Genomic DNA, 12,033 nt, shown 5'->3' on the forward strand with positions numbered 1-12,033 from the left:
TCCCTGATGGATTAAAGTACCCTGGTCCTGCTCCTACATTTAAGAACATAAGAACATAAGAGACGCCAATGTTGGATCAGGCCAAAGGCCCATCCAGTCCAACACTCTGTGTCACACAGTGGCCAGAAATACCAGTGCCATCAGGAGGTCCAGCAGTGGGGCCAGGACATTAGAAGCCCTCCCACTGTTGACCCCCCCCCCAAGCACCAAGAAGACAGAGCATCACTTGCCCCAGAGCCCCTAGCTATACCTTGTGGCTAATAGCCACTGATGGACCTCTGCTCCATATGCTTATCTAATTCCCTTTTGAAGCCGTCCATGCTTGTAGCACCCACCACTTCCTGTGGCAGTGAATTCCATGTGTTAATCACTCTTTGGGTGAAGAAGTACTTCCTTTTATCCGTTCTAACCCGACCGCTCTGCAGTTTCATGGAGTGCCCACGAGTTCTTGTATTGTGAGAAAGGGAGAAAAGTACCTCTTTCTTTACCTGCTCTTTCCCATGCATAATCTTATAAACCTCGATCATGTCACCCCTCAGTCGTCTTTTCTCCAAGCTAAAGAGCCCTAAGCGCTTTAACCTTTCCTCATAGGGAAAGTGTTCCAACCCTTTTATCATTCGAGTTGCCCTTTTCTGCACTTTTTCCAAAGCTATAATATCCTTTTTAAGGTGTGGTGCCCAGAACTGCACACAGTATTCCAAATGAGGTCTCACCATTGATTTATATAGGGGCATTATTATATTGGCTGATCTGTTTTCAATACCCTTCCTAATAATCCCCAGCATAGCATTGGCCTTCTTTATTGCAGTCACACACTGTCTCGACATTTTCAGTGAGTTATCCACTACAACTCCAAGATCTCTCTCTTGCTCAGTCTCTGCCAGTTCAGACCCCATCAATGTGTATTTATATTTAGGATTTTTGGCTCCAATGTGCATCACCTTGCACTTGGCCACATTGAACCCCATTTGCCATGTTGACGCCCACTCGCCCATCCTTGACAGATCCCCTTGGAGTGCCTCACAATCCTCACTGGTTTTCACCACCCTGAACAACTTTGTATCATCCGCAAATTTAGCCACTTCACTGCTTACTCCCATCTCCAAATCATTAATGAACAAGTTAAAAAGCAGTGGACCAAGTACTGATCCCTGCGGTACCCCACTGCTTACCACCCTCCACTGAGAAAATTGCCCACCTACACTCACTCTCTGTTTTCTATGAACTAGCCAGTTTTTGATCCATAAAAGGACTTGTCCTTCTATCCCATGATTTTTGAGCTTACTTAGGAGCCTTTGATGAGGAACTTTATCAAAAGCTTTCTGGAAGTCAAGGTAAATAATATCTATTGGATCCCCCTTGTCCACATGTTTGTTCACCCCCTCAAAGAACACTAACAGGTTAGTGAGACAAGATCTTCCCTTACAGAAACCGTGCTGAGTCTGCCTCAATAGGTTTTGTTCATCTATGTGCCTACTAATTCTTTCCTTAATAATGGTTTCCACCAATTTACCCGGTATCGACGTCAGACTGACTGGCCTGTAATTTCCCGGATCTCCTCTGGAACCCTTTTTAAAGATGGGAGTGACATTAGCTACCTTCCAATCCTCAGGAATGGAGGCAGATTTTAAGGAAAGATTACATATCTTTGTCAGGAGATCTACAAGTTCACATTTGAGTTCTTTCAGAACTCTCGGATGTATGCCATCTGGGCCTGGTGATTTTTCAGTTTTTAAGTTGTCTATCAGTTTTAGGACCTCCTCTCTCGTCACCTCAATCTGACTCAGGTCTTTCAACACCCCTCCTGAAATCAGTGGTTCTGGAGTGGGCAAGCACTTCTCATCTTCCACAGTGAAGACGGAGGCAAAAAATGCATTTAGCTTCTCAGCCATTTCCCTATCATCCTTCAATACTCCTTTTACCCCTTGGTCGTCCAAGGGCCCCACTGCCTCCCTGGCTGGTTTCCTGTTTCTAATGTATTTGAAGAAAGTTTTATTGTTGGTTTTTACGTTTTTTGCTATATGCTCCTCATATTCCCTTTTTGCCTGCCTGACCTCAGACTTGCATTTTATTTGCCATAGCCTGTGTTCCGTTTTATCAGCCTCACTGTGACTAGCTTTCCACTGCTTAAAGGAATTCTTTTTACTTTTTACAGCCTCCATTACTCTGTTTGTTAACCATGCAGGCTTTTTCCTATACCTGTTTGTGCCTTTCCTAACCTGCGGAATATATATTTTTTGAGCTTCTAGGATCGTAGTTTTAAATAGATCCCAAGCTTCCCCAATTGTTTTGACCCTTTCTACTTTTCCTTTCAGTTTCCTCCCCACGTGTCCCCTCATATCAGAGAAATTACCCCTTTTAAAGTTAAAAATGGTTGTGTGAGTCTTTTTGGCCAATTCTCTATTTGTACAAATGATGAACTCAACAACATTATGATCACTGTTTCCAAGCGGTGCAATCACTTTTACATCTCTCACCAGGTCTTGAGTGTTACTTAGGACCAAATCAAGGATCGCCTCTCCCCTGGTAGGTTCCGTGACCATCTGCTCCATAGCACAGTCATTTAGAGTGTCTAGAAACTCAATCTCTTTTTCCCGGCTAGAACACATATTGACCCAATCAATGTGTGGGTAGTTAAAATCACCTATTATTACACAGTGTTTTTGTCTAGTTGCTATCTTTAAGGCATTCATCATTTTATAATCCTCCTCTATCTTTTGATCTGGTGGGCGATAACAAACTCCCAGTGTTAAGTTTCCTTTTGGCCCCCCTATTTCAACCCATAGAACTTCCAGAAGCGAATCCAATTCACTTAGCCTCTCAATCTTTCTAGACTTTATACCCTCTCTGACATACAGAGCTACCCCACCTCCAACCCTTCCCCCCCTATCCTTCCGATATAATATATAACCGGGAATCACTGTGTCCCACTGATTTTCCTCATCCCACCAAGTTTCAGAAATACCCACAATGTCTATTTTTCCCTCCGACACCAAGCACTCCAACTCCCCGATTTTACCTCGGACACTTCTAGCATTTGTATAGAAACAGCTGTAATTTCCCTTACAAGTTAAGCCTGCATCCTTCCTCTTGCTATCTCGAGTCGTTGTCCGGCAGTCCATGTCACCAGCCATGGCCTCTGTGGACAATTTCAATCCACCTCCCTGTAGAAAAGCAACCGGTACCCCCTCACCTCTCTCAGATGAGCCAACCCGAACCAGAGACTTTTCATCTCCTGTCGGCTTTCCCCCAATATTCAGTTTAAAAGCTGCTCTGCCACCTTTTTGATTTTAAGTGCCAGCAGCCTGGTTCCTTCTCGGGACAAGTGGAGACCGTCTCGCCTGTACAGCTCCCTCTTGTTCCAAAAAGTATCCCAGTGCCTAACAAACCTGAACCCTTCCCCCCTACACCATCGTCTCATCCACGCATTGAGACTCCTGATCTCTGCCTGTCTCTCCGGCCCTGCGCGTGGAACAGGTAACACTTCTGAGAAGGCTACCTTGGAGGTCCTGGACCTAAGTTTCCTGCCCAGCAGCCTAAATTTCTCCTCCAGGACCTCACGACTGCATTTCCCCACATCGTTGGTGCCGACATGCACCACGACCACTGGCTCCTCCCCAGCACTATCTACCAGCCTATCTAAAACACGCGTAATGTCCGCTACCTTCGCACCAGGCAGGCAAGTCACCATACGGTCAGTACGCGGGTTCGCCACCCAGCTGTCTACCTGCCTAAGGATCGAATCACCCACTACCAAGAGCCCCCCTCCCACCCTGCTCAGGGATGGTTCCTTGGTGCAAAAGGAGAGCCGCTCACCAGCTGGGGAAGAGGTCCCTTCTGAGGGCACATTCCCCTTATCCTCAGCACGGTGCCCTGTTTCCCCTAGACCCTCATGCTCCCTGACAGCAGCGGGGCTGCCAGATCCAGAGTGGGACGTAGCTAACAAGTCCCCGAGAGTCTTTTCTGTGTGCCTAGCTGACTGTCTCTGCTTCTCCAGGTCAGCCACCTTGGCCTCAAGGGAGCACACACGTTCCCTGAGAACCAGGAGCTCCTTGCACCGTGGACACACCCAAGATTTCTGCCCAGTGGGCAGATAGTCATACATGTGACACTCCGTGCAAAACACTGGATAGCCCCCAACCCCCTGCTGGCATTCTGGCTTCATAATTCTTTTAAAATAAATAAATATAATCCCCCTTTTAAACCCTTGGTATTTATGTGGTTTTTGTTATCAAAGTCAAATTATTTTACGGGAAAGACAAAGAGCCTAGGGCCTTGTCTTTTTGGCTCTTTTTGGGCTTCTTACAGAGTTCCTAGTCTAAGAGTCCCTAGGCTAAGAGCCACAGGCAAAGAGCCCTTTAGCTCGCCCTTCGGCTCGTGCCATGATAAAGGACAAAAACAGTAGGGACGTAACAGAAGCCTTAGAAAGTATTACTAACAACAAAGCTAGTGGAGATGATGGTATCCCAGCTGAGCTATTCGAAGTCTTAAAAGATGATGCTGTTAAAGTGCTGCATTCAATTTGCCAGAAAATTTGGAAAATACAACTGTGGCCACAGGATTGGAAAAGGTCAGTTTAGATTCCAATCCCAAAGAAGGGCAATGCCAAGGAATGTTCAAACTATCGCACAATTGCACTCATTTCACACACTAGCAAGGTCATGCTCAAGATCCTACAAGCTAGGCTTCAGCAGTACGTGGATAGAGAACTGCCAGAAGTACAAGCTGGGTTTCAAAGAGGTAGAGGATCTAGAGATCAAATTGCCAACGTTCATTGGATTATGGAGAAAGCAAGGTAGTACCAGAAAAACATCTACTCCTGCTTCATTGACTATGCTAAAACCTTTGATTGTGTGGATCACAACAAACTGTGGCAAGTCCTTAAAGAGATGGGAGTACCAGACCACCTCACATGTCTCTTGAGAAACCTGTATAAGGGTCAAGAAGCAACAGTTAGAACCGGATATGAAACAACTGATTGGTTTAGCATAGGAAAAGGAGTACGACAAGGATGTATATTGTCACCCTGCTTATTTAATTTATATGCAGAGTACATCATGTGAAATGCCGGCCTGGATGAATCACAAATTGGAATTAAGATTGCCGGGAAAAACATCAACAACCTCGGATATACAGACAATACCACTCTAATGGCAGAAAGTGAAGAGGACCTAAAGATGTTCAGGGTGAAAGAGGAGAGTGCAAAAGTTAGCTTGAAATGCAACATCAAAAAAACTAAGATTGCTCCTGAAAGCACAATAAAATACTTGTTAGTACTGACTCTACTTGTGACAGCTAGAATCTGCATAGCCCAAAAATGGAGGGACACGTTAGGCCCTTCTATTCAACAATGGCAGAATAAGCTGTGGGAAGACTTTGTTTGTGGGAAACCTTCCCCATATGGGGGTAATTACGGAGGAAGGTCTCATAAAACCTTTCAGGCAATATGATTCCCAGTAGTGGAGTACCTGATAGAAGGGAACGTAATTCCAAAAAATAAGCATTATTCAAGTTTACTGTGTATTTCTAATTTACAGTTTTATACAACTATTGTATTACTGCTTTTGAAGGACTTCTAATTCTTCATGTATTCAGAAAGTTGCTGTACTCTGGACTTTTCCTAGAGAGCTTTGGTGCATGACTTGTATATCGTTAATCTTTTACTTTTAGAAAATAAAAAATTATAAATTAAAAAAAAAAACACTAAGATAATGGCATCCGGCCCCATCACTCCTTGACAAATAGAAGGGGAAGTCATGGAAACAGTGACAGACTTCACATTCCAAGATCACTGCAGATGGTGAAATTAAGAGACGCCTGCTCCTTGGGAGAAAAACAATGGCAAACCTAGACAGCATAATAAAAAGTAGAGACATCACCCTACCAACAAAAGTCCATATGGTCAACGCAATGGTATTCCCAGTAGTAATGTATGGCTGTGAGAGGTGGACCATAAGGAAGGCTGAGTGCCAAAGAATAGATGCTTTCAAATTAAGGTGCTGGAGAAGACTCTTGAAAGTCTCTTGGACTGCAAGGAGATCAAATCAGTCAGTCCTAAAAGAAATCAACCCTGCCTGTTCCCTGGAAGGCCAGATAATGAAGTTGAAGCTCCAATACTTTGGCCACCAAATGAGAAGGGAGCACTCACTGGAGAAGACCCTGATGCTGGGAAAGACTGAAGGTCAAAGAAGAAGGGGACGGCAAAGCATGAGATGGTTAGACAGTGTTATCGATGCAGTGAACATGAAATTAAACAAATCTGGAGCACGGCAGGGGACAGGAGGGCCTGGTGTGATGTGGTCCATGGGGTCGCGAAGAATCGGACTCGACTGTGCAACTGAACAACAACAACATATAAGATTATGTCAGTTAAAAACTGTCAAACAGTTTCAAGGAGTAAAGCCAATGTTAAGCAAAATATTTTATCAAGAGCTCAAAAATTAATTTTTTTAGCATATGCAAATACCTGATTTCTCTCAGACATCAGAAAATCTATATGACTTCCAGGAAGGCCAAGTTCAATGTAAGTCTTTACTAGTCTTAAGTCTGCACTATTACCTAAAATAAAGAAGCAAAGATCAGGCATGAAGAAGGCTGACTTTCAGAAATTATAATATGCTAATTAAAACACTGATGTACATCCTTTCAAATTTCATGATCCCCCTAAAGTTAAAAAGTTTGCTTAGCTATAACCAAAGGCTGGTTTTACTTCCAGATAAAGGTGAATTAACTAGACATGAAAGTGTTTGAAAACAAAAGCTCCTCTTTTGTTGAGAAATCTGTGTCAACACTAGTCTTGAACAGCTGGATTTCAAGTGTTTTAATGTGCAACGCAAGGGGTAATTTTTTTACTTCGAATGATGCTGGTAAATTATTATCAAGATGGTAAGGATACAGACTGTGTACCCCCAAACAAAGTTACAGCCATCTAAGCCCATGGGCTTAGAAGGGAGGTTTAACTCTGTTCGAGACTGCACTGAATGTCTCTTAAGTCAACCAGTATAGTGTGCTGGGTTTAGATCAGGGAGACTGACTTGACCATAAACCTTGCTCAGTAACTTTGGGCTAGTCCTCCTCAGCCTAGCCATTCTCAGTGGATTGTTCTGAGGACAAAATGGTGGAGGGGAGAATGAAGTTGTGGCAATCATCCTTGAAAGTCCCACCGTTCCCTCCAGGGTTCTAATCCAATTATTGTGATTTAGGCCTCATGCAAATCCAAGTGATTGTTAGCCAATCAAAGCCCATGGAACTCCACTGGATGGGAGGGGTTGAGCCAGTCACAGATTAAGTGGGGTGAAAAAAACCTTTTTTCCTTTGGACAGGGATTTAGTGGCTCTGAAAAGGCGCGCCAGTTTAGGTAGGCTTTTATTTAGCTTTTAGTTAGGGTCTGGGGGTTGGCTTAGGGAAGAAAGCTTATTTTAATGTGATAGATAAGTATCCCGTTAAGGGCCTGTTATTCCTAAATTGTGTGTACAGATTCTGTGGAAAGGTGCTCTGTGTGGGAAAAGAGCAGCTGTAAACCTGCTGAGGTAACTTGTCCAGAAAAAGGATAATCAAATCTCCTTTGAGGGTTTATTTGCTTTACTTGAGAGCCAGTTTTACTTTATATAGTGAAGTCATCCACACGTAACAGTTACCCCATTAAATACTTTATTTCCTGTTAAATAAACCTTTGTTGCTCATCTTCATCTGTGTCTAATCTATCTAGTGAAATAACTAGGAAAAATATTTCACACAAGGAAGTACAGCCTTGGTCTAACAGGTTTCCAAATAAGAGACCTTTCGGGAACACATAGCTTTAAAAGGGTTAAAAGGTAAAGGTTTCCCTTGCTTGAAAGCTAGTTGAATCCGACTTTAGGGGGCGGTGCTCATCTCCGTTTCCAAGCAGAAGAGCCAGCACTGTCCAAAGATGTTTCTGTGGTCATGTGGCCATCAGGACTAAACACCAAGGTGCACGGAACGCTGTTACCAATCCTTTATTCAAAGCTTGTGTCCCCCTTTTTACTTGATTGTGAGCAGTTGGGGTTCAGAGAATATAAGGGAGAGGCCGGGATGGGGGGGGGGGGGCTGGACATTCTTCAGTCCAGAAGGTAGTTGCCTTAGAGCCTCCCACTCTTTCTCTCTCACCCCATAGCTGCTACAGATGTACATCACTGGGGTTCCTTGGAGGAAGGGTAGGATAATAATAAATAAATAAGGTGTAATGGTTAAGTGCACAGACTCTATTCTGGGAGAATCGGGTTTGATTCCCCACTCCTCCACATCCAGCTGCTGGATGACCTTGGGCAAGCTATAATTCTCTCAGAGCTGTTCTTGAAAGAGCAGTTCTCGAAAGAGCTCTCTCAGCTCCACCTACCTCACAGGGTGTCTATTGTGGGGAGGCGAAGGGAAAGGCGCTTGTAAGCTGCTCTGAGTGAAGGGTGGGGTATAAATCCAATATCTTCTTCTTCTCTTCTAATAGCCTAGCTAGCTTTCTGTCACCAGTGGAAGTTTTACACACAGAAACAGCAGTAAAAATTGCATGCCATATTAATCCTACTAGAATATCTCAATTTTTCTATTTATCCTTCAATTTTGAATGAAAAAATCTAGTCCATTATTGAAGATAAAACAGAAATAGGTATCAGGAAAATAATGTATGAATTAGACTCTTATAAATGGAAGAGATTCTTCTAAATGGTGGTAAGAATAATTTGATCATGGAGTACAGCATCAATTTATGGTCAAAATATCAACATTTAAAAATAAAAATTCTTTGAGTCTCAAATGTATAGGCTTGAATGATGCCTCATGGTAGTTAGGCTTTACAAATGGTTGTATATATACAAGATTCTCTTCTTGTACTAAATTAGATTATTTATCATGCATAATTTCTGCCAAGACCAGGAGATTTAGTTGCCATTCTTATGCTGTTTTATATTTAACCCTAAATGTACCTAATATATCTAATGTAAAAAAAGTTACTGGCATTTCCTTTAAGATGAATGCTATATCAAATGTATGCAATTTCCTAATTAAAAAGAGTTAAATAAAAACAGTAATCTAAAAGGGTTCTTACTGAATAACAGTATGAAGGGAGGCTCTTAAAACACTTGAATGAATCTATTTTCATTATGGTTTAGTGCAGAATTCTCACATCTAAACCAAGACTTGATCTAGAATTCTCAACTGTTTTCTAATCCATTATCAGCTGCCATAGCATACCATCTAGGCCATGCACACAGACTATGAGATGTATTCCATCTTCTGAACTTTCCTCCTCTTCTGTGCTGAAATAAGGTACTGAAGATGCCAAGCCAAGAACATCACTGTACATAAATCCAGGGAGCTTAAGCTGCTTCATTTCCTCTTTAGCCTGGAGGAATCTGAAACAAACAGGCTTTATTGTATTCAGTTCTATAAACGGTGTATGTGAAGATAAGGAGCAAAACAGATTTCTCCCTCTTTAACTTACAATTCAGTTCAACTATATTTACAAAAATAAATAAATAAATCACAAAACACAGTATCTCAGAACACAAAGTATATATGCATTTGCTAGGGTTGCCAGGTCTTACCGGCCTTCCAGTGGGGACTTCTGGGTTTGTGCCTAGATATTCTGGCATGTGCGTGAAGCACACACACCATGATGATGTCACCTGGAAATGATGTCATCGTGCTGGGCACATCACGTGTCAACGCTCTAGCATTTTTGCCAAAACCTCTATGGAAACCATAGAGTTTTTGGCCTAAATGCTAGAGTGCCAACACATGACATGCCCAGTGTGATAACGTCACTTCCAGGTGATATCATAGCGATGTCAAAGCAGGAAGGGGTTGTTTGGGGGTGGGGCTTCCCCCACCAGCCAGCTGCCCAGTGGTGGGTTGGAGCCTCCAAAATTGGGGGAATCCCCATCCCAACTGGGGGTCTGGCAACCCTAGCATGCACTCAAACACATATTTTGCAGTGGAGAAATATTGACAATGGGAACTAAAGCTTGTGTGTGGTTAAGTATATGAAGCTGAAATAGGTGTTTAAATCTTCTTTAAACATAAACAGATGAGGAAAAAACCATAAAAGCAATTGAAAATGAAGACTAGTGCCTTCTTTCCTGTCATTTTCCCTTCCTTCTATCATTTTACCTTTCCTTTCTTTTTCTTGTTCTCTATTATTTTTCATTCCTGCCTTCAGAAAAAGTTCTCATGTGCGTGCCTGCAAATTGTTTTAGGGGGTGAAGCTAGAATAGTACAGTGGTTAGAGTGTCAGACTAGGATCTGGAAAACCCAGGTTCAAATGTCATTTTGCCATGGAAGCTTGTTGGGTGATTTTTGGCCAGTCACACTCTCTCAGCTTAATGCAGCTCACAGGGTTATTATGAAGATAAACTGGAGGAGAGGAAAATTATGGGTCCCCATGGGAACAAAAGCACAGTATAAATGATGTAAATAGAATTATGTAGTAGGGTAAAACAACTTAAAATGAATGCTGCTCAATGGATTACTTATTTAAGAGTAGAACACAACTCAGCTATAAGAATGTGTGTGGTTATCATACACTTTGTAAAGCTAGTGGAACAATTCCCACTGTGCCACGCATAAAAAACAGTTAAAATTCCCAATCTAAGATTCTCTAACCATCTTAGGTACACAAGAAACTGTGGGTTTCATTCTCATTCTAACAGTTTTTCTGACCTTTAAGCTGCATTTTAAATTCATTCCTCTTCTCCTCACCAGTAGACCACAGTTATGGTCTTTATTCCTCTAAGCTATCAAAACTTTTACAATACTGTAATAAGGAAATATTCTGGAATTGCAAAGCTCAGTAAAATCACTAAAACATTAAGCAAAAAGGTTCTATGTAAATCTATGCCTTTTAAGTGTAACAATGAAACTCAGATACAGAAGAAACACATAGGGGGACATCAGATGTCACTTTAAGGTGACACTAAGCTGATCTGTTCCTGTACTCGCATCTGGTTCTTCACACAGAGAACCCTGTTCAAAAAATGGTTCCGTTACCCATGACATATGAATGCACGTGTCCAGGACAATGGAGTTAGTCCCTCCCCACTTCCCTGACACACACAACCTGGGATTCTAAATCAGGGCTTAATTCATGCTTAGAATCCCAGTTTATGGGAAGAAAACTTACTCTCATTAACCTGTACATGTGCACTGGTACATCATGGGTACCAGGGAGTAACCAGAAGTCTCTGCACAAGAAATAGTAGGGTGTATGAGGGATGAACCAGACACATGCAGGTGCACAGAAACAAGCCATGTTTATGCACATGCCAGTTTAAAGTAATGTTTGAATACAGCCCCAATTCACTTGCCCTCAAATAATGACTTTAAAAACAATTGCTTTAAATCATATCACTTACGCTAGCTGTTGAGGTTTAGGGAAGCACTCATACCAGGACGTGGATGAAATTGTGCTGGAGGACATACTGCAAGGTTGCTTCAAAACTCCACTAGTTTTTTCCTTTGAAGACCATAGCATGCTACATGGATATCCTCTCAATGAAGAGGGAAATGCCAAGCTATCTGGAGTACAAAGTGGAGCCATACTGTTCCCATACCTAAGAAATTCACTATTCATTGTTTCAGTTCTTAAAGCTCTCTCACTTGTTAGCCCAAGAGTCTCTTCCTCGAAATCATCATTTGTAGCTCCATCTAAATTACTCTCATCTGCTTCTTCATAATAGCCATTTTCAACCATATCTTGATCTTGTTCATCATCATCTTCTGATGGAATTGTTTCCCCTTGGGGGCCAAGATTAGTACTACTGTCTATAGAATACACACAGGAAAGATCAGCAGTACTTTGACTGCCAAAGTAGTTTTCTATAAGTCCTTGCCTCAACGTATCAGTAGTTCCCTCTGATGACATGATGCTCATACCTGTGAGGCTTTCATTTTTTTCAGCTGTCAAATCATCAGTCATTTGCTTTAGCTGTACAGGTTCACCAAGACTTCCTTCACTTGGACTCATTACAACATGTTCGGCACAACTAGATACGGAACCTGAAACAACACAGGACTCCCCTGGAT

The 12,033-nt window shown here is 42.3% G+C and overlaps 1 protein-coding gene across 1 annotated transcript in view; it reads right to left on the bottom strand.

Annotated features, from left to right (window-relative positions):
* FAM135A (family with sequence similarity 135 member A) overlaps positions 1-12,033 on the bottom strand; it is an 82,729-nt gene that overhangs the window by 12,075 nt on the left and 58,621 nt on the right. The window contains 4 exon segments of the mRNA XM_015412714.1: positions 6,467-6,558; positions 9,205-9,365; positions 11,364-12,030; position 12,033. The exon segment at position 12,033 is cut by the window's right edge and continues 1,595 nt beyond it. Of these exon segments, the coding sequence (XP_015268200.1) occupies positions 6,467-6,558; positions 9,205-9,365; positions 11,364-12,030; position 12,033 (921 nt within the window).

Source organism: Gekko japonicus, unplaced genomic scaffold, assembly GCF_001447785.1.
Source record: "Gekko japonicus isolate JY-2015 unplaced genomic scaffold, Gekko_japonicus_V1.1 scaffold806, whole genome shotgun sequence".
Lineage (NCBI taxonomy): Eukaryota > Metazoa > Chordata > Lepidosauria > Squamata > Gekkonidae > Gekko > Gekko japonicus.